At 44.3% G+C, this 23,994-nt stretch overlaps 1 protein-coding gene across 2 annotated transcripts in view; it reads right to left on the bottom strand.

The window, feature by feature from the left end:
• The window catches only part of LOC133130227 (cadherin-11-like), a 61,809-nt gene that overhangs the window by 18,211 nt on the left and 19,604 nt on the right, over window positions 1–23,994 (bottom strand). For both annotated transcript variants that reach the window (XM_061244636.1, XM_061244635.1), the window contains 2 exons: window positions 1,922–2,398; window positions 842–1,136 (listed from right to left, as the gene is read on the bottom strand). In XM_061244636.1, the coding sequence (XP_061100620.1) occupies window positions 842–1,136; window positions 1,922–2,152 (526 nt within the window). In that variant the 5' untranslated portion in view covers window positions 2,153–2,398. The remainder of the gene's footprint in view (window positions 1–841; window positions 1,137–1,921; window positions 2,399–23,994) is intronic.

Raw genomic sequence — 23,994 nt, 5'->3', positions numbered from 1 at the left:
CTGGCCCATACTCATGCACACAGGATGGGTGTGACCATGATGAGCTTCTGAAATTCACCACGCTAACACTCTGTGTTTGCTTCCCTTCCTGATTCAAGCCACATCAAGCACCATTTCAGAGGATAACAACATCCATCCATCCATTATCTGAACCCGCTTATCCTGAACAGGGTCGCAGGGGGGCTGGAGCCTATCCCAGCATACATTGGGCGAAAGGCAGGAATACACCCTGGACAGGTCGCCAGTCCATCGCAGGGCACACACACCATTCACTCACACACTCACACACTCACACACTCACACACTCACACACTCATGCCTATGGGCAATTTAGACTCTCCAATCAGCCTAACCTGCATGTCTTTGGACTGTGGGAGGAAACCGGAGTACCCGGAGGAAACCCACACAGACACGGGGAGAACATGCAAACTCCACACAGAGAGGCCCCGGCCGACGGGGATTCGAACCCAGGACCTCCTTGCTGTGAGGCGGCAGTGCTACCCACTGCGCCATCCGTGCCGCCTATAGGATAACAACAAAAAAAGTGAAATAAAAGAAAGTTCCTCTGCTAATTTAACTATTGATTGTGCTTTACCAATCTGAAACAGAACTACAAATTATCTTGCAGTCAAACTCAAACTAGGCAAACTGCATTTTATTTTTCTGTGTTTGGACATTGCTTTCCACTATCCTGATGAAGGCACATGAAGACACATCTAGCCGAGAGTGCATCTTTCTATTGCTTAAATAGATGCTGTCAATCTGCACTTCCCTGTCTTGCCATGCGCATTCCTTAAGACGTTGTGGAAGAGAGCTGAAGCCCGGGACGGGCCGTACTCACCCACGCTGGACATCTCGGGCACCCTGGCGTAGTAGGGGCCGTGCAGGAACTCGGGCGGGTTGTCGTTGATGTCCTGCACCTTCACGATGAACTCGGACGGGGGCTCCAGGGGCTTGTTGGTGTCGCGGGCGACGGCCTGCGCCGTGAGCGTGTACTGCGCCTGCTCCTCGCGGTCCAGCGTCTTGGTGGCGTGGATGTTCCCCGTTTTGTCGTCGATGACGAAGATGGTGCCCGCGCCCTCCCCCGACAGGATGTACTTGATGTTGCCGTTGCCGGAGTCCACGTCGGAATGGAGCTGGGGAACGCGGAGCGGGGAGCGTGAGAGGGGGCGCGGAGGGGGAATCGCATTTCAAAACACACGCTGGAACGCACTAACCATGCGCCGTGGGACACGGGCACTGAGTCGCGGAGGAGAAGAAAAAAAACCAAGTGAGAGTAATTGGCTTCCGGGAGAAAGAAACGGCGGACGCAGCACGCTGTCTTATAGAGCCTGTCGCCACCGCTTATGAGGTCGGGAAACAGAAAATGCCAGAGCGCACAATTACTCCCAAATCGATTCATCATGCCCCAGAGCGGCAAAATAAAAAAAAACTATTCAATTTGTCAATTAATGGAGAACGTGGCATATACAACTCATTCTTCAGCCCGTGCTTATTATTGTTTATTGATCGGTGCCCAGGACTGCTCATGAACTTTTAAGATGCAATAAAAGCGCTGGAACTTTTGACCCGGGGTATTTTCATCCAATAACTAGCGGTGCCAACTTGCTCCTGGAGGACTCAAGGAAACAAATGTACAGTGGAGCCATGTTCATAAGTGTCATTTCTCAGGACTCATAAGTCACCCAGCTCCCAGTGTCCAGTGGCTCTGGGAGATGTGCCGTAGCATTATTAAAAAGGGAATCTAATTCATAACCTTTAATCAACTGGGAGTCTGACTGAATTCAGCAAAAAAATGAATGAATGATACTGCAAGGACTTCCATTCCGTCATGAGAAGTAAGGGTTATTTATGAGACGTTCGTTGCGAAAAAGCATTAAATGGAATGAAAAAGAATGAGCGGAATGAAAAGCGTACTCACCCGGCCCACCAGCACGGGGTCCGGCCCGGTGTACTCCTCTATGACGAAGAACTGGTTCCAGACCCAGCCCCTCTTGGACCGGTGCAGCACCTGGCCCTCCTTGCCCCGTTCCCGGTGCCGGTGCGGCGAGAGCCTCCTCCGGTGGGCATGGTCCTGGAGAGAGGGGGGGTGGCTGCACAGGGCCACGCCCAAACACAGGAAGATCACCTGCAGCACGAGTCCCTCCCACATCCTGCGTGCTCCGCCTGGCCTGTGACCGCTCGAGCGCCCGGGCCTCCCTGCCTGCTCCTTCGCTCTGGCCCCTGGACGTATCCCTCCGCCGCAGCCCTCCGATCGCCTCCTGACGCCTCCCTTGACGATTTCCCGGTGCGCCGGCCTTTGACCCTTGACCTCTCACCCCCGGATTCTGCCGTTGGCTCTGTGCACCATGTCAGCCCTCGCTCTCTCTCGCTCGCTCGGCCGTCAGGCTCCCAGGTTCTGAAATGCGGAGAAAACAGGAAATGCTCGGTCACAGAGAAACAGCAGAGGAAAACGGGTCATTTTATGAAATCCAAATTTTTATTGATTTCATACAATATCAACACACAAATCCATTTCATCCGTAGCACAATCCTCTAATTAAAAGACCAAGGTTATGAGCTCTTATTGTTATTTAATCTGACATCACAACAGTTAAGCCCCGGCATGTGAACTGACCTATTCCCAGTACTGTACCCACAAAAGCACTTCCCTGTATTCATAACTAAAAGCTGAAAAAATAGAAGCTTGTCTTTTCTTTAGCAATCATTCCTCAACCTGGACGTACTGACCACATTATTCTGAAGACATCACCACAAGCTCCATATGATCCCCTGATATTTTTCTTATGGAAAATCTTCTGAATAACTGAATTTCAAAAACACCTGCAAGGTTTCATCTCCCATTTTTACGGATACAATTTAAAAGCACTGGGGCCTGTACCAGTGACTCCTGAAGACAATGCAACAGATACTGTATTCCTCATGTAGTCTGCATCATCTCAATCAGCATGCATGGCTACCCAAACATATGGCGTAATGCAGATTATACAGGTGGTTAAACATCAAATAACCACTCAGGAGTCAAATTATCCTTACTGATATTACAAGTGCTATCCTGTGTGAACGGATATCGTGTTACACATCACAAATTAACGCAATGAGCTAACGATACCAACCCGATGATATCTTCTTTTTTTTTTTCATTCACATTCTGCTTGACCAATCACCAATGGACAGAAGAACAAATTAGCCTGCTGGGAATTTTATTATCCAATGAGCTCTCCCCGGGCCAGCTGAACGCGCTGGCGGGAGAAGCATAACAATCCGAAGCTCTATCATGCGCTACAAGAGCTGTAAATACCGGCGGAATAAAAGGAGACTGGCAGTGAGGCAGGGAAATGACGGCCCTAACTCAGCCGGTCGGCCACTCTGTCAGCGCTCATAATGAAGCCCCGATAATGCTTCGCGCGTTCCAAGTCCCTGGCTGTAAATTGGCAGCTGTTTTGAAAAGAAGACATTTCTCCCTTCTTGCGTTATCGACTCGGCCACCAAAACGTCAAATGTGGGGCCTGGCGTGGGAGTGTTTTTTATAGCCGCTGGCCCACATCTTGAGTGGTGCATTTCCTCTGGAAGAAAATAAAAGCTTCACAAAGGCTAATGTTGTTTTGCTTATGACATCTGGCTGTGTGGATCGAGGCCCCTCTAAGCAGATGCTCATTCAAGCAAACGGCAAAATGAAAAAGGAAAGGCGAGTTCATTTCAAAGCAAGACAAATGAAAAAAAACAGGATGGCATCAAACCCCACAGAGAGCACTTCCTGGTCTGAGGTCACTGCAAGCTAGCAAGCTATTTGGCATCTGCTGAGCAAGGAAGCCCCATGATTCAGAGATCAACAATCTGGAGCCTGACTCATCCATCCTAAAATGTCCGCTTATGGAATTTAAACATCCTTCTTTGCTTCAGAAACAAAAATAAAATAATTCAACCCTTACAACATTCATTATTTCCTCATGAAGGTCTAGGGAAGGAGTTCCAGATCTGATGAAAAAAATATATATTTACTGAATGTATGTACCTTAAGTTATTACCACATAATGTCAAGACTCTATTAAATGGGTTATCCCATCCTCTTGTTCAAGGAAACAAGAAAAACAAGAAAAAAAGGAACAAAGAGCAAGAACATTTGTTTCCGCTAGTTCTTTTCTAATTCCAGTCTGTAACTGGATTTGTCACTGGAAGAAGAGTGGTCTGTGGGTGAATATCCGTAGCAAACTGACAACTGGGAACAATTAAAAGGGTCTCTCTGGTGGCTTGAGCCTGCAGCCCAGCACTCTGGGCCCTGATAACCCTTCACCCAGCCGGCCTGAGTGCTGAGATTGTGTGGGAAGAGGAAAATACAGAAATGGAAAAATACTGTTTGCCATATGGCAGGATCATTTGGCCTCTTGTGCCTTCTATTGGCCATGCCCGCATATTTTCATTTGTTGCACACAAGACGATAAAGTGTGCAAATGCTTTAAAGTGGTTTCTAAAAGACTGCGGGGGTTTATGGGGGTCTGGGGGACGGGCGGGACTGCGGGGTGTTCAACAGGACACTCATCAGTATGCTAACGTTATGAGTAATCCCCTCCATACATTGTACATTTTTTATCCATGCACATAAATCACGGTGAGAGCGAGAGTCTCGGTGGACAGGAGCTCTGCGATACTCTCACCAATCAAACTTTCCACAAACGGCATCATTAAGCGGCATCGAAGGGCTCCAATATGCACTGGTGTAAGAGCTCATTAAAATTCTGACAATCATCTTGTTTTTTTAATTATATTTTCCCACAGCCAAGTGGGGCAGGCTATAAAAAAGATAAAACAAAGTTCTACTGCTGCTCTGGAGGTGATTACAGAATGAGAAAATCCTGAACACACATGTGGAACACACATTTTAACATTTTATTTCTTCCATTCTTCCCCTGGCAGCTGCTACAGAGATTCATGCATTGATAGAAAGAGAAAAAGAAAGAGAAAGAAACAATGAGGACAGATCTGTGACTACGGCTTTGCAAGTCTCTCTCTCTCTCTCTCTCTCTCTCTCTCTCTCTCCCCCCTTTCTCTCCCCCACTGCCTCCTTCCCTCCTTTCTTCCACCATCAACACTCCTGCTGGCTTGTTGCTTTGCAATCAGAAGAGGTGCTGGACACAGCCTGTTCCAGCCAATAAACTTGATTCATATCGGCGTAAATATGATATACGTCTCTGTCACTCAGGACCCCCGTGGCGCACAAGAGGGCTCTGCCTTCTGCTGTGGCAGGTTTGCCCACGCACTTCCTGCCCCTGCAGATGGGCATGCTGGCAGGCGTGCCACAGAAGCCAAATGAATTTTCCATGAGACAAATTCTGCTCTCTTGGCTTCCTAACCAGGTTTAGAGTGTGGCGATGGCACCAAGGAGGAGCCCACTGAGAAGGTTCTGCAGCAACAGTGCGCCCCTGTTTATCAAATGTTTTTCACTCCTATATTGACCCTGTTTATCTAATGTTTTTCACTCCTATATTGACTTGTGAACAGTCTCTTTCGCGAGGAGTCATGAAAAGAGATTTTACCTTTGATTCTTCCACATTGCTTTTGGGTGTGTAGTCGCAAGTAATTACGCTCATATACAGTACGGTTCCAAAATCTCAGCTGAAAATATACAGCTATGAGAATTCCTCAGTGAGACATTAATGCCCCAGTTTATACACTGTTAAAGTCAGACTATAAACACTCATCATTTTGCCATTGTTTTTTCTTTTTAATTATGCGTTGACTTATATAAGAAACCTTCCTGAATGAACTATCTATGAAATTGCTTTTGCATGACAGGGAACTGGAAAATATTATTTATCCTCCTGTGTTTTTTTTCACACATTTTCAAGTTTTGGCCTTTAATAGATAATTATGTCTTCAGTTTCCTCTACTTGCTGAAAACTGAGTGGCTAAGTAAACTGGTTTGTAATATAGTGTTTTTTCGTATTATTTGTATTGTTGTTCAATATAATGAGGGAAATACAAATTCCATTTGCTTCTCTGTCCTGGTATTTCAATTGACTTTCCATAGTAGCTGTTTAAGAAAGACAGCAATGCTGTGGATAATAATGTGAATCTAGCACTATGAATCAAATTCATAAAATCAAATCAAAATGTATTTATAAAGTGCATTTCACAAACAACCGTTTCCTGTATCCACACAGCTTTTCAGATTCAGCAGAAACACAGATCAGATGAATGTTGAATTCAATGTAATACGTGCATGGACTATTTCCCAATGCAGATCATCGATTGTCATAATTCTGTTGAGTTAGGGCAGCAATCTTTCAGTACTTAGTTAGATTTTACAATGGTTGGAAAAAGACGAAGAGACGCAGAGCATGCTTTGGATCATCTTTCAGAAAAGATGCAGCTGCAGCCAGCCTTGACAGGGACCCTTTGTCTTCCGCAACATTTGAGAGTGAAATCAGTTGTGCTTTTCAGCGGCTGTGTTACAAAACAATTTTTGAGGAAGTTTTGTGCATTTGCACTTCCTCAATGATCCTTCCTCGTGACCAGAGGGCAGATTTGTTCTTTCACATTGTCTGCCTCCTCTACCTCTGCACGCAGTAATCGCTACGTCCGTATAAATACATTAATGAAACTGCAGCCACATCCCTGTTACGTGCAGTCGAGCAAATTGGGGTGAAGCGATCAAAGCGTCGAGCGACAATCTTCTGACCTCTGCCACAGTTCTGTGGTTTGACAGGTAATTGCACTCGTTCCTGAAAAAAGCCTCTTCTGAGAGATGAAAGCTCTTTGTACTGTGGTTTTCTCTCCTCAAATCCAGAACCCAGTGGGCAAAAAAGGGAGAGAAAAAACAAAAAACAAATCACAGCTCTACTCTTGAAAAACAATGTATTCTCTGCATGAATTATGCTGTCAAGAGATGCCAACTTAGCACAGACGAGTTTGAATAATTTTGGGCGTGCCACGTTTGAGTCGTAATTAAAAGCTCTGAGCGTTAGACGCATAAAAGAAGCTATTTCGCGTAACGCACAGCTACGAAGAGATGACACTATGGTGTTACCGGGCTGTAGGGTAGTGGTGAAGGTAAATGACTGGGACACATAAGGTCGGTGGTTCTAATCCTAGTGCAGCCACAATAAGATCAGCACAGCCGTTGGGCCCTTGAGCAAGGCCCTTAACCCTGCATTGCTCCAGCGGAGGATTGTCTCCTGCTTAGTCTAATCAACTGTACGTCGCTCTGGATAAGAGCGTCTGCCAAATGCCAATAATATAATGTAATCGTTACCGGGTGACAGGCTGTACAGGGGTGGCAGTGTGGCACAGTGGGTAGGGAAGTGGCTTGTCATTCTGAAGTTATACCCAGGTGCTGTTACTCTGAATTGGTTTAGTAAATCTAACTGTACAAAATGGAAACAAAAATGTGTGTAATGAATGTAAGCTGTGCAAGTCGCTCTGGATGAGAGCATCTGCTAAATGCTTGAACTGTAATGTGAAGGTTTCCCTTGTGACGTAACCTGGAATTGGCCTTAGTGGCAGGATTTCAACCCCACTGATGGGAAAGGATTGCTCATTACCATACTCCGCTTCCTGCTCTCCTTAACGGAAAGCTGAGAACCATGCGATCTCTCACAGGATGCCGCATGATGCTTAATTGCCTTTCAATTAGAGACACTAATCGGTATAGGTGTTTTTCGCTTTTTGCATGCACTGCAAGCGCAGAGACGCCGATCGTCTTTCGACTGGGCAGATTTCATATTCCGACGGGTGACTGACAGGAGCGCTTTTCTCCCCCGGGCTGCAGGGGCGGAGGAGGAATCGGGGATATGCTAACGACCTTCGGAGCTGCGGCGGAGCGGTGACAGGTTAAGCGACGGAGTGGCTTTCGGAGTGGCGAAAGCGGCCGAACAAGCTGAGGCCTGATTCACGAGGCCAGGGGAAACAGCAGCGGTGTAGTTACAGCGCCGGGCGCGCCAGCGCGGACGGGAACGGCAGCGGAGCGCGACCGCTCCCTCTCTCCTCTTAATAGCCTTGAGCTAGGCTCATCCGCAGCAGTACGCCGTTGACACCTTAATGGAGCATAGTGGGGCTTTTTTTTTCTTCTTCGACCGAACACGGTTTTAAGGTGCTGGACAAAGCTCAGCAAAATGGCCGGGTTACCCTGAATGACCCGCCAGATGCCAATTTCTGGCAATTTTTTGTCAACGCGCCTCAATGCAGGATCCGACTTTCAGTGAAGGACAGTGAAGCGAAAGAGAAAGTCAGGGTGAGAAACAGACCAACGTCCCACAGAGTGACAGCAGTAAGCAGCGGGGTAATGCAGTGGAGCTGAACTTGTGACCAGGAGGTCAAAATCTCAGACCATTACCTGTTACTCGATCAAGGTAGTTGAACTGGACTGTTTCACATACTGAGCTATTATCCATGTCATACATTTGCCCTGAATCAGAGTTGGCTAATCAAATGTTTAATATAACTTTATAATATCAGAATACACGCTCAGGACACAGCATCTTTTCTCAGGCTTCTGTGGGGCCTAACAGCAATGGGACAGTGCTTTTCTTTAAGTTTTAGTTATGAGTGAGCGTGTCATTTGGTAATAAAGACATGTCGACTCATCACTTAATCTTATGAAGTCTGAATCATCGGAGCGTTAAATAAAGTACAAAAAGAGGCAGAGGTGAAGTGTTGCATGCAGTATCTATATGCAAACTCGTAAACAAAAAATCCATTTAAAATGGCGATTGTCTTGTACCCCATTTTTTTACTTGTCTGCAAGCAGAAATGCAGTTACATTACAATGAATGTTCCCCTTCTCATTTTTCACATTTGTTAATGCAAATGTCTATATCTGCAGAGTAACACAGTAAATGACTCTCATGCTGTGCGATTATAGCATTTGTTTATCTCAGGATAATATATAACAGATGGATATTGAATCCATGAGATGGTAAAATAACAGTTTTGACTAAAAAGGATATTGATTTGACAATGCAGCAGGCCATAAAATGTAAGCTACCATACATTTTATAGGCCAGCTACTAAACAATATATCAAAATGAATGATTTATAGACATGAATTGATATTTTTTATGCTTCCTGGGTTTATTAATTTGGTCCTCTTCTGGTGAAATCTATAACTGTTTGTGCAATGGGGAATTAGAGGGGAGCAGAAGTGATCAGGCATCAATGCAAAATGTTCAATGTAGCACATTATAAAAAGGTCAAATTGAATTAAAATAAGGAATTGCACTTTCATTCCAAGCAATAACAGCATTACCCAAAATCTTTATTTATAGTACAAAAAGGTCTGCTTAACGTGAAATAAGAGCCCCAAAGACATCCAGTGCTTCATATTCGGCAGTAATTTTGCTTACGAAAATGCTAGGGTGCCACCGTTTTGCAAAGATGGATTTTTGAACGCATCAATAACGTCATAATTAGGGCTGTAATTATTATACCATTCTAATTACCATTTCAGAGTTTTGATGTGTATCCAAGAATGTTAATGACCCAGCAATAAAAAAAGTCATTGAAGACATCTGCGTCTGCAGCTTCTCCATCAGCAGCAAGGAGCTTCATCTATAATTAAACACGGGAGGTTAATAAATGCCACGTCTCTTCCTTTTCTGTCCAATACAAAGGCTAAGAATATTCCTTTCACACAAGGGGGAAGTGACTCCAGCTATTTTCCAGCTGTACAAAGACTCCAAACCGCCAAATCCCCCCACCCCCACTCCCCGCCCTCTCCAAACCTTTTCAGGTCCCTGTCAAGAGCGCACAGAAGGAGCGGCCCCCAGTTTGAGACGGCTCCGTCCCGTTGGGACGCAGGGGGGGGCGGGTAGGGGGGCTGGATACCGCCGCGTCTGGGACTGATTTTAGGAAAAATGAGGGAAAAATAAAGTGCTTGGGATTCATAGGACCGGGGAACTGGAGACAAACGAGCACAGACTGCAGCCATGAGAGAGAAGGAAGGATGGAAGTTAAACCCACAGATAGGAGAGACATTGGAACCTGATGGAAAGTTGACCTACATTGCTTAAATTCTCCAATTATACATATTCTAAACTGTAATTAAATAATACAGTCTATGTGTGTGTATGTGTGCGTGTAAATGTGTGTGTGTGTGTGTGTGTGTGTGTGTGTGTGTGTGTGTGAATGTGCGTGTGTGTATGCTTGTCTCTGTATGTGTGTATGTCCGAGTGTGTGTCTATGCTTGTCTGTTTAGTATGTGTGTGTGTGTGTAGTGAGTGAGATTTCTGTTCAGTTTGAATCTGGCCACCCTGAATGACTGACACTTTCTTTGTTCAATTTATTATTTTTTCTTCCAGGAATGGGCCAGAGACAACATCTCACAATAAAACAGATAGATGTCTTTCTGACAGCCATTCAGCCAGACCGTCTCCGGGGCAGACCACACTTACACATTATGAAAACCTTGCTAAATGAAATCCAAGGTACAATTTTAATATGATGACTGTCATGGTGAAAATTCGAAAGCTTAAAATATTAAAAGCCAGCTTCTGACAACACCGTTCTTAAAATTACATTTCAGTGCTTGAAGTTTTCAGTTTCTTCCCAATTCTCGTCTGAATTATATGTTATTAACAGTGAATTAATGTTGCATACAGTATTACCATTCAAAGGTAAGGCCAAAGTGTGACAAAAGACTCAATCTCGTCATTGGAACAGACAGTGCCACAGTGTCAGGCTTATATATAATATCTACTATCTGAAAAGCATTGATGAAATATAATAATTGTTCAGATTATGCAAAAGGTATCTCCAGTGAAGCTGTGTTGCACAGCAGCAAAATGACCAGGAACCAAATTCTGTTCCTGAAAGAGAATGCTTTTATTAGGCTCAACAGAGAACCTCCGGTGACCATCCTGCACATACACTGCAAGGGGAGACAACAGAACTAAACCGATCTGTCGGTTCATCTTGCTTCTCCAGTAGTATATTAGGAATACGCTAAACTTGCAATTTCATAGTCACTGAACTCATCTCGCTCATGGTTGAGTGGAACAGGCTCAAAACCTTGATCGTTAAGCAAACAAAGAGGATGTCAAGGCAAGGAGAGAGAGAGAGAGGGAGAAAGAGTGAGACAGACAGAGTGGGTGTAGCAGAAAAACACACAAAGCACACATTTCCAAAGATCATGTCTCCTTATGCAATGTGTAAGTCAGCCAATTGTGCTCTTCCTTATGCATCGAATGCTCCCCACAGCGGAAAGCAGAGTTCCACTCCCGTCTCTTAGAAAAAACTGCTTTCAAATTGCTGCAGGCCGCCATCACACATCAAATAAAGCAAATTACCGTGCTGTTGGTGAGGAATAAAAACCTGCAATTTGCTCCACAAGACTGGTAAAGGAAGGAACATTTCACACTCTCCCGATAGAGACTGAAGCTGCTTTCAGAAAATTTCATTGGAAGGCCTGCATCTCCCAGCAAGGCAATTTTTCAAATGATCTTCCACCTTGCTAAGGCTTAAAAGCCCATTGAGAGGTTTCTCTGAACAGGGTGTGGATTGTTCTAACCTTGCCTGGAAGGCTGCAGGCTCAACAGAGACACTCTGTCTGAGCCCTAACATCTGTTGACAAGTTGACCCTCCGAAGATGCTATCGACTGCAGGGTGATGGAAGGCTTTTTGAGATGGCTGCGGTTTTGATGCACAGCTCCGGAGCGCGGCGCGCTTTGATGGCGGGACGGCGGGTTAAACACGAGGCGACAGAGATGCGGCGAGAAGTGGTCGAGATGACAGAGCGGAGACGAACGCAGCGCCGTTGCCGTTCCCGACGTCTCCGGATGCCACAGTTAATAAGCCGCTCTCCTAATTCTCACACGAGTGGCTCGAGTGCCTGTTACTGCGAACAGGAATTCTACGAATCGCACACCAACAACTCAACAAATGCGTCTTGATGAGCCTCATTACAAAGTCTACCGCGTCCACCTTAGAGCCTCCGCAATTCCCCGGAGGGAGCACTGCCCATCACTCCGTGCTTTGTAGTGCGTTATTGTGGTTACTAATTGGAAGCAAAATGGGAAGATGGGGTATTACATGCTGGGTCTCCAAAGGTTCCTGAAAGGAATACTGGAGTGATTGTTACTCCTTTGTGTGGAGATGTTATGAGAGGTTTTCATCTACCTCAAGCTCTGGCCCGCCAATAAATGCGGTGCTCTTGCGAGCTTCTGGAAAGGTAATAACGCCTGTTTCTATGCATTAAAGAAGTACTGCTATTTGCTGTTACCCTCGCGGGATCAAAGCATACGCTCACAATCTCAGTGGGTTCCCACAGTGCGCTACACTTGTAATAGCCATAATCAATAAAATAAAGTGCTGTTTAAGAATCGTTGAAAGACAGCACCATGCGCAGTGGTACATAGCATCGTTAGTGCAAATTTACACAGGATTGCGTTCTTATGGCTATAATTATCCAACAATAAATACGACACAAGCAGGTTGTAGAAGAAGCACAATGGGTGCTAGTGTGGAGACGTGGGCTCAGAATCAAAGGCTGCAGGTTCAATTCCCCGCTGAGGAATTACCACTGTAACCTTTGGCAGGCTACTTGATCTAAATTTCATCAGTAAATCTCTGGATGTTTAAATTGATAATGCCTGAGCTATGTAAGTCACACTGGATCACGCTGGATGAGGCTTCCTGCCAAGCTAATAAACAATGTTGTTTTTATAACCATGAAAATGCCGGTAATTTCGCAGACTTATGACAGCAGTAACCTTTGGCTCACAGACTCGAACGGCAGAGGAGGGACCCTGGCCTATCACCGGGCTTGTCTCCTGATGCCGGTGAGCCTTGGGCTAGCTCTTCTCTGGGTCTAATCCAACAGTTAATGCAGCATTACTGTGGGTGCATCTTCGCCGTGGGCCTTTACCTCTCTCCCTTAATATACAGTACATATAATGGTCTTTTCTTAGACTTGGGGGAAGTGGATGGGCGGCGGGGGGGGGGGGGGGGGGGGGGGGGCATTTGTGTCCGCCACAGCTTTCAGCCATCGCGAGTCCAATCCGCCATTTCAGGAACACACAAAGAGCGGCGGGATAAGAGAGCGGCAGCAGGCTCGATTCCGACAGTACGCACTCAAGCGCCCCGCACACGGAGGTTCACACAGAAAGCCTCAGAAATTAATAAGATATTAATGTGACAGATATGAAAGGAGGCCGGGAGGGGAGGGGAAATCCTCTTTTGTGTTCTCGTGGGTGGAGAAATGAGATTGTTAATCCTCATGGGATTACATTTGTTTTCTGTATCTTCCAATTTGATTCTTTTGGAGGTTTATGGGCCACGGTAATCCTGCTGAAAGAGACTTTTTATTTCTTTGCAGGTTTTAGGCCTGTTGTATACGGCTGGGACCTGCATCGGGATTGCGGTCTGTTTCAGGTCTACTTTTGCAATTGTAATACGCCCATCTTTTGAACACAAATCCATAAAGAGGGAAAACTCAATTTTATGCTTCACCCCAGCATTTGTTTTCTGTTTTTTCTTGTCACCCTTGCAATATTACATTACAAGAATAGAAAGGACAGTCAAACACACTAGCACAATAAGACAAAGAGAATAACAAATATGCTTGAGTCATGAGTAAATAAACTCTGTATTGATTTTAAACAGAAAGTCTTCCCACGAGTGTATATATGTGTATGTATGTATGCATACAAGATATAAACCATGACACACCAGCTGTGCTGAGACAGTCAGCAGTATAAAGCTCAGGGCTATTAACAAGCCCTGGAGTGACATCTATTCTTTATGTTTTCCTCAGTCTGTCAAGGTATCCATTACAGAACTTACAATGTGTTTGAATTAGTCATCGAAAACAGAGAACATGGCAATGAATAAAGCATAGTGCAGCATTGGTTATACTAGTTAAAATGGCAAATGGCAGCCTTTTTGAAACATCTGGGCTCTTCATTGATGCTTGGGGATCGGTGAAATGCATGCTGAAGGCAACCCTAACTTTCACTGTACCCAAATTAAGAAAAAATACTTAAACACACCCAGAATCTGAGCTTTTGTATCTCTAGTTCTGTCTACCATCCTAACTTTTGATGAACCAGATCCCTTGGTACCAGGAAAAGGCGGTTTGTCTATTTCCAGTGACAACCTAAGTACTGTGCAAGCAGAAACATCGGCCCTCTACCATGGCAACCTGACCATAAATCTAGAGATTCCACGACATCTCTCGTGGTAGACCTGTGATCTGGAGCTGAACAACATTAACTGCTATGTTTGTGGCCAATCTCAAAGCTACACGCTTTGATTAAATCGACAAAAGGGTCGTTTGCCCATGTGAGAGGTTACTTCCTCCTTTAACGTCGCCATTACACTGTGATTTATTAAGCTAAATGGCTAGGTCAGAGATCACCAGCAAGATGGACTCTCTCTCTCTCTCTCTCTCTCTCTCTCTCTCTCTCACTCTCTCTCTCTCTCATTTGTGCTGATATTTTTCTCTCCCTCTCTCTGTAAGAAAAGCAGAGTAGAATGTGATTGACAGATTAAATGGAAATGAGCAGCTCCCTGTTTGTGTTGGAATGTGCCCTTTGAGTGCACGGTGCGCATATTCTCTCTGCTTCGACTGCACGCCCGGGGAGCAAGGCAGGGAGCTTTACGTCTTCTCTGATTTCCACCACACACAAAAAAAAATCTAGAGAGCAGTTTGCCAGGAACAATTTACAGACTGCTTGATTTAAAAATGCAAAAAAGAAAGAGATCTCAAAGCCCAATTCTCCACTGTAAAGCCATTACACAAATCTCTTATAACTCATCTTCCTTTAACATTTCTCTTTGTCAAACAAAGTGACACTTACAAAGTGTTCCAGCATGCCACAAGATAAAGTTCTGAGCAGGTCATTGAACATAGATTATATTATTATATATATTTTTTTAATTATTATTATCATTTTGATTCCAATAAATCATGATTTTGATTTATTTAAGTCCACGAACTTAAGTAAAACTTTTCAGTGACAGAGGAATAAAAAGAATCCTAAAATGGTTTGCGTGTCTAGTTATTTTACCTTCCGTTACCTTCACAGATATTCTATTTGAAGTCTGCACCACACGCGGCTGTCAGTTCATGCCTAATTCCTCTTGTTTAATGAGAGCCTATTGACTTATTTGCTTTCAGCCTTGCCTTCTCCAGTGCAGCAGAAGAAATATTTCCTTCCCAGGAGTTCAGGGACGCATGTCACAGTTTATCACGTAAAAAATCTGGGAATAAGGCCCTCATGCAAATAAGCGTTCAAGCAAAGAATAATACACACATCTAGAAGCACTGTGGTGTTCTTTCTGTTCATCAATCGCAGCCAGTCTTTGCAGAAGCAATCACAGCCTCGCATGCCAAGATGACACACCAGCAGGGCGAAGGGGCGTCTGCAGTCCTGCTCTCTCAGACTCTCTGAGACTCTCTGAGACTCACGGGGGCTCACGCCAATTAGGGGACACAGGCTGTCTGCTCACTCAACTTCCCCCCGTTGCGTAACCTCTATCTCACGTTCAAGCACAAAATCGAATTACACCACGTGAAAAACAGCCATGTTTAAGTGGGAGAGGTTACATAATGTCGGTATTTTCTTCTCTCGCTGATTTGACATCCGGTCGTCCACTGTTCCCTTAGTGAAAGCCCTCGCAGCTGTATTGTGCTGCTCCCCCCGGGTGATGACGTCTTGTCACTGGACAGTGAAGGGAAATTACATTAGGAATTACTGCCATAATGACAAAAGCACTTACCTTTGACATTGAATGAGTCCGGCCTAATGCAATATTATGCCGATATACTGTGAGTAATCCTTTTTTGTTTGTCCTTTTGCTTTGCAATCACCATAGTGTTGGTGGAAATGAAAAGAGTACAGCAAACACAGGCAGCGGATGAAAGCACGAGGAGCAGAGATGCGTTGCCTTTCACATAAATGAGCACATTCGTCAGACGTATCAATCGTGCAGCAATATCTGGCCGCTGTTGCACCCAGTTCTGCTAATTAGGACAATTCCCCCGGGGACTGTTATGAATATGAAGAACGGGAGTGTTGGCTTGAGAATTCACCAAGGACTACCATCCCCAATGAAAACTGAGCTTCGGAGTGACTGTGCCCCCTATGCAGCAAGCAACAGAGGAGCAGAAGGAGAAGGCACGTGTATGGAGGGGAGGTGAGGAAAAGGGAGGTGTTCCTTTCCTCAATAATTACCCCGCACCACACGCTCATGATGCCTCATAATTCACACAAAACATATATAAATATGATATAAATTGTACTCTCGCATTTCTGCTCCTATAACATCCCAGAAAACCAGTTTAGCTGAAGGCAGACATGATTTCACGACTCAGAGCAAAACAGCCTGCCTGGAGAACAATAGGAAACTGGAAGGCCAGAAGAATGGCTGTCCTGTTTTCTGCAATTCATTCCACAGCAACAAAAAAAAAAATTCCACTCTTCTCAAAGGCGTCTATTGCCAGCTCTACCTTGACAATTCTATTATCTTCTCTCCTTCAACTCCTGAAAATTCAGCAGGTTCATTTCTCTCTCCATTCCCGCAACCCTTGATGCATGTAAGTTAGCCCTGTCTTGCGTGACCAGCATACTGTATTACTGGGGTGGTTCTCTGAGAGAGCTGTTGTATTTACTGGTATGTTCATGATTTACATCTGAGGCTGTTATTATGACTGCACTCGAGTGCATGATCTCAAAAGATATTTCACAACAGATAAATCTCCATGCTGTGATAATTGCAAAGCAGTAATACATGTGAAATGTAGTGCTGCTACTACAACTGGTCACTAATGTTTACACACACACACACACACACACACACACATACACGTGCATGCACGTGCACATGGACACACACATACACACATACATAAATGCAAGCACGCACACGCACACACATGCAAGCATGCTCACAGTGCCTATAATTCTGGAGCTGACAGTATTATATGGGTGATTATGCAAATGTGGGAACTTTTATGTCCTTTGTGTATATTTCCAGAAAGAATGTTCTTTCATTTGTTTTCTCCCTGATATGTTAAGTTCACACTAAAAGCACTAATGTATATACTGTATATATAGTAATAAAAGTCACTTTTGTGTGTGATCAAACTCCTCTCAGTGACCTCATTTTTGCACACCTGCAGTATCTCCTGGATGCATTCACCCTAATTTACAGTGCAATGACTTTTTCCTTCACTTCATTCCTACGAAAAAGTATTGTTGACCCAAGAAATATACTTAGTACAGGTGCTTTTTTGTTTATTCATTTATTTCATTTTTATATTTAAAGACAAGTGTTTACACGTGTGGAATAGGAATAAGCTCACTTAAAGTGAAAAAAAAAACAGCAGTGGCTACCATTGTATATACTACAATATACTGCACATGTGTGCATGCTTCTTAAATACAGAGTTATGGAGTCTTAAAGAGTTGCAAAATATATTGTATTAAAATTCCAATTAAAGGCACGCAGTAAATGCAACGGGTAGGATCAAGAAGAGCATGAGTGAAAAATGGGATGGTTTAATAGGTCCCACTGTGGTTCCCGTAGAATTCAGAATGTGGTTCAGCCATGGTACGTGTTTATTACAAGAGTGTATTCTCTTCAGTTGTAATGGCGTCTCAAATGCTAATGAAAAGCAGATGCTTCTAGCTGGGTAGAGTGAAATAGACCCATTTCTTGCCATAATTACTGTGGGAGGACCCTGGAGTCAGGCTAAGCATTTAACGTTCCAGCTTCTGTTTAGATAAAGAGTGTTCCCTGCCCACCCTTGAGACTGCTTTAAGAAAAAAAGCAACACAGAATAAACTGTGGCCAATGAATGAATAAATTAATTGCATTTACAGCCCTTCACAACAAAGGGTTGTGTGTGTGCACATTTGTGTGCACTTGTCTACCTATCTAACAGGGGACCATGGTGTCATTACAAATCCACCAAGAGGGGACATGTGTGTGTGTGCGTGCCTGTGTGGGGGTTGGGGGGTAATAGTAGTGGATCACATCTCAAAATACCACCGATGTGTAGCACCCAACGGGGTGATAAACGGCAGCCATTTTGCACCAGAATACTCAACACACATCAGCATACAGAATTTATGGAGCCAATTAAACGGGATGATTAGATAGTCAGTCTGGGAATTTGGCCAGGGTGCCCAGGGAACCCCCTCCACTTCTTTCATTAAATGGCATGTGACCCTAGTGAGTGAGTACTTCAGGGCTCACAATAGTGAATGCGAAATATGACCAGCTACATGATGCCTCCAGCTATTTCCTCAGAAAATCAGTTCAGCAAGCTCGCATGCGCCTGTCCAATTTCATTTTTTGTAGCTTTAGTTGAAAAGCAAAAATTCCTAAAGACCAGTAATGGATTATCATTGAAAAACAAAATGTGATTATCCAATGCTCAGAACGGTCACACTGGAACAAACTGTACCTTCTGTATATGAATCGTAATGAAATATGCAATCTTTTATTTGGAGCTGTAAACAAACAAAAAGAGCATGTAGGAAACCATCCATTAGCATCTTGCTTTGTGTAGCTCAATGTCACTTACAGCATAGTAAGTCTCCATCTTTATTTCAAGTTATTTTGAAATATCAGTACAAGTCTCTGAAACCTACATACTTAAAAACAAAGCTTAAAATGCAGGCTTTATTATAGTCATAATGAGTTTGTTATGATTATTAATAAAACACGGCCCCTGAACTCGATGTAGATAGTGTACTGCACCAGGCACTCAAAATGCTACAATAATTGTTGTCTCAAACAACTTCCAGCTATTATTCAATTTCAGACAAGTCATGAAATTTTGTTGAGATGTCAGACTTCATAAACCAAGGGTTGCCAAGACCCAATGAAAATTTAAATTCAGTATAGTGTGCCAGCAGCGTTTTTGGCAAGCAGTTTCCTGGAGAACCACAGCAACGAGCAGGACTATGGAATAAGAAAGACACAATGGCAACACTGTGAGTGCTAAGGCAATGAATGTGGTGCAGTGGTGAGAGTAGTTTTTTCTCAACCATCTGCAGAGACTGACTACACCAAATAATAGAAGCACGATAAATGGGAGCCACATTCCAAGGGAAAAACAGCAGGTGATTTTGCACATCCCCTGAGTTATGTTCTGCAGCTTAATCTCTCTGAGAAAGTTAACAAGAAAAAAGCCAGCTCAGCAGTACCTGCAGTGGTAATTTCGACCGAATCCCTTGGTTGTGGCATACTCATGTTCTCATGCGCTCATGTTCAAAACCCATGCAGCATTCCAGCTCCAACTTTGATATTTCTGCACACTCACATACAATTTTCTAAAATATATTGTGTGTTATAGGTGTTGAACTACCTATGTTCGCAGGAGAAGAGGCAGTATTTCACCACCTCACAGCAAACCAGCAAGCGATCTGGAGAACCAGTGTCTGTCTGCCTTACTGAACATTTGTACTCATATACAAACCAGTTTGTATAATGCACAATTCCCCCTTTTTTTACCAAAAGGTCCAGTAGAACATGTGATTTAATGTGTAGTTAAGCACACCGGTCTAGGCTCACAGCACCTCATGATGGATGGAGAGATAGAAAAGAACCAGGAACAAGAGCTGTTTGAGGAAACTGTCCCTTGCTCGTATCAGCCGGGGGATGTATTTGGGGTGAGGAGAGGTATTTGGGGAAACAGGGGAGAGAGAACTAGGGCTCCTAATTTGGCCAGCTCACTGGATGAAATAAGTGGGTCATAGCTGGCCAACACAAACTGCCCATGGAGACGGAACACCTTCCTCCCCACCACATGCCCACCAAGTAAGCCAGAACGGGGGATGCAGGGAGGCTGACCGGGGCGCTGTTTGGTTAGTGAGTTAGTGATATCCCAGCAATACCCAACCAAAATGGCAGACCAATCTTCCATTGGGAGCCCAATCCGAAACATCTTCAGGCCACCAGGCCAAAGGACCGTCACCTCTTTACCTACCGATGGGCAGTGATCCAGTGCGCTGTAATATTTTATTGATAAAAGATAATATTCTATGAATACAACAGAACTGCAAAAAATGCATTGTATGTTTTTTCTTGTTTTTAAGCACTACATCTGAAATGTATTTCTTGGAATATAACAGTTTTGGAATATAACATGTCTTATCGCAGTCTAACCTTTTGTTTGGCTTGAGTGCGGAAAATGCATAGTTCTCAAAAAGATTACAGGCAGAAAGGAACCCTGCCAGAATAAAATATATTATTAATGCATATTGTTTTATTCAAAGCCAACCTACACACTGTCTGGGTTAGGGTCCATGGGAGAATATGTAGAATGTACATTTAAGATATTAAAGGCATTAAAATACCCAAGTCAATACCCAGTCTAAATAATGTAATAACGTGTATCTTGACTGTAACAGTGTAAACTCCCAGTGGATGCAAATGCGTAGGACAGCCACCGACAGCTTTACTGATGTCTGAAACGTTCTGCTTCCACTGAAATATAAGCAAACAATCTGAAGGGGCGGACATCCACACAGGGCCCCAGCACTGGCACAGGCAAAAGAAAGGCAATAAAAAGACACGTGAATGACGGCCTCCTGAAGGAAGTGTGAAAGCCATGATGACACTAATGCCTTCCACCATCCAACAGCAGTGCTTCTCTGCCAGGTGAGAACCTCAGTCCGACACTGCTGGCTTACACACTGGAGATCATGCACTTTGCCTACTGCAACGTTATGGAGAAAAAAGTAATAACGCAAGCGCAAAGACCCGTAGCACATTCTGAGATCGCCAGCCAGCCCCAGAACGAAACCCTCACAATGCGGAGAAAAGAATGGAAAGGTCACACGACAGCAATCCAAATGGCTGCTTTGACAAACACCGACCAGGCCGCCGTCTCCTTTCAGAAACCGTTGGCTCTGTCAGCGGACGACCCCTTCCCTGCCCTCTTTAATACATTCATTGAGTTGTTGATAAAAAAGAAATGAGATTATTCAAGTCTTTTCCTTCCATCTCCCCTTTCTTCACACCCCCCACCCCCCAACCACTCTAAAGAGCGTTTAACGTTTGAGATGGGGGACGGAAAATGAAAGGCCGCTCCTTTTTTCCAGTGGCTAAGCATCTTTTTTAGATGAATCTTGGGAAAGGGTGTGCACCGAGTAATGAGTTTCTTTCCCCCCCCTTTCTTTGCCTTATCGGGGACACTCAGCATTTTTTTTTTTTTTCGGCGAGAAGATTACCAAGCCAGGGTGGGTGAGGCACCTGTGTAATTCTGCAATAGGAGAGGTTGAGCGAGATTGCGCGGCTAATAAATTTGGGTGTACGGGGATGGGGGAGGAAGCTATGGGGAAAGGGGGCTTTAAAATCCCACTCCCCTACCCCCCAATCCCTCCCCCGAAATCCCCCCGCCCCCGAACCCCAATTTCATTTTTTCTGTATTTATATTCCAAGCAATGGCTCCTTCCTCCCCTGAGTGATGTTTATGGATAAGCTTTTGCATATGTATCAGAGAGATTATGAGCGACTGTCCTTCACTCCCCTGGATAGAGGTCAGAGGGCCCTCCCCTGGCACACGAGCACCCAGCCAGTCCCGGGGAGAATCCGCTCAGCCCAGTCTCCCACACTGCCACTCAAATCCAAGCAGGAGCATCGTGTTACTGGCGTGAAAAGCAACCGTTGGGGGGAAATTCAGTACGCTTTCAACATGCATTTAGCCCCGATGGCATGGGTGTCAGATTCTCTATGATTTATACCCAATATAAACAATGTTCCACTTGAGGACAGAAGGAAAAAAAAAAAAAAACACAGCGGTATATATTCTTAGCCTCTCAGCACAAATTATTTGGTTCGCATTACAGAATTGTACTGTAGTTGGATTGATATTGCTGAAACTCCATTTTATTAATTTATTGCCAAGGTCTGCGAAACTCAGCAGGCATGAGAACAAGCCATAAAGATTATACAGTGGTGCTTAAATGGAGCTTTATTTTGGTTCTCAGGTCTGTGTTTGGTAGAGAATGTGCACTGTGATACACTACTTTACGGAGTGCAGGCACGGAGCAGATTCACATGGGCCAATAATCAAGGCTTTCTTTAAGAAAAAGATGGCTCATTTTAAAAGGCCCGACCAGCCTCTTAACCTGTGACAGATTTAACGTCCAGGAACTCTTTTGCACCTGATTGTCACCATGAATATATAGCTTGGGCATAATTAGCATCGACCCAGCAGAGATTCTCCCCCTTGAAAGCCAAAGGGGTTTGTTCTGAGGAGATAGGGATCTCCATCTACACATGATAAGTGCCATTTCTTCACTTTTCCCTCATTGGAAGTGACCTATCGTGGTGTTATTTATTTACCTATTTATGTATTTACTTACAAAGGTATGTGTTAACTTATTTATTTCAGCAGTCTAAAGAACCGGAGTGCCAAATTGTGATCTTGATAAGAAGTACAGAGTGTAGGCGGGTGCTGTCCAATGAATAAGTCTCACCATTAGCCTTGCTTTCCACATTTAAACAGACACGACTGTCCATTACCCTGAAGGGAGGGTACCTGAAACACAGTCCCCCTCTTCCCTTCACCCTTTCCCACGGATTAAACATTCATAATCTAACTGTGCACAGGTATTGCTTCAAATTTATGAAGGAAAAAAAAATTTGAACCTGAAGTCGTCTGGAAAGAATTGAACAGTTTATTCATGGGTGATGGTATAAACTGAGCACTGTGATGAGCAAATGAGGCTTCAAGAGCCCCACGGTGTACAGTAAGGAGCAGCCATCCGTTACAGGGCACTGATGCTGATCAGAAGAATTTGTTCCCTCTAAATGAACACTGCGCTTGGTTCAATTCAAGTCATGTGATTACACACACTCGACAACTCCTATTCCGGGGTTTCTGAAGCCTCACTCACCTATCACTGTCATTGTGCTCCTAAAGTACTGACCTGTCAGTCTGTCTTAAACTGAGACTTGATAAACTATCATCAACATCATTTACATTTCCTGTAACGCACATTCTACATGCACAGCTATATTAGTCTGTTCCTTTTACTTTTGACTGGACTTTTTATTACTCAATTTTTTCATCATAGTATCCATGGCTTTGTGAGCCCCCTGCAACTACCAATCATTTCGCTGTTCAGGTCAGTTCACCCAGACTGCCTCCTGAACAGGCGCCCGTACACCCCTGTACGTGCAGCCACACCCACCCCCTGGCTGGGAGAGCCAGGGCTCTGCTCTCCGCACACCATTCCACTGCTAATGGCTAAATCTGTCAACTTCAACACTGCGAATGTTCCTCGCCAGGGCAACTCACAGCTCTATCGCGGCTGGTTAGTTCCGCTGCGATACGTCTACTGTGAAATGAGTGTCTCGCTTTCAACCTCCACCTACAATCTTAGAGCTCCTCACACTCTTGTACTTTCTCACTCGCCATTTTCCTCTCTCTGTTTTACCCCCCCCCCCCCCCCCTCCCCGCCTCCTCCCTCCCTTCCCGACTTGGCCTCCGCGTTGATTACTCATCTTTCATACGCACGACTTGTGATTGATGGAGCAGGCATCGCCGCAAAATGATTTCTAAAACAGCCTGATCTTACAAGCCACTTCCTTCTGAAACGATAATGCATGATCCAATCCCCTTAATGTTCGGAGTCCTCGGGTTTCAGATTAATGCCCCCTGAAACCGGACGGCCCCGTCGCGCGCTAAATTGAGGAAATGCACTTCCAAACATTATCTCATTAATAATTTCGATGACTCTGAGAAATAATTGCCAATCTTGCCTTCCGTTCTGAGGGCCAACTAATTGGATGTGGCCAACACCTACAAGAAAATTGAGCTTCAAAAGTACATTATTTAATATTATATTTATAAATATATCTATATGTTATATTTTTTTATATATATATATATATCTTTCTTCATGACAGGCCAGTGCTTCTGTCAATGAAAAGTAATACATTAATCCTACGAGTCAAACCATGAAAACCACGCACAAATACAAAAAAATAAGTCTTGAGTTCATACACAGACCACCCTTTAGAGTGATCAATGGGATT

This window comes from Conger conger, chromosome 6 (genome assembly GCF_963514075.1).
Source record: "Conger conger chromosome 6, fConCon1.1, whole genome shotgun sequence".
Taxonomy (NCBI): domain Eukaryota; kingdom Metazoa; phylum Chordata; class Actinopteri; order Anguilliformes; family Congridae; genus Conger; species Conger conger.
Note: the sequence above shows the minus strand (reverse complement) of the source record. Positions and strands in the feature narration are given on the sequence as shown.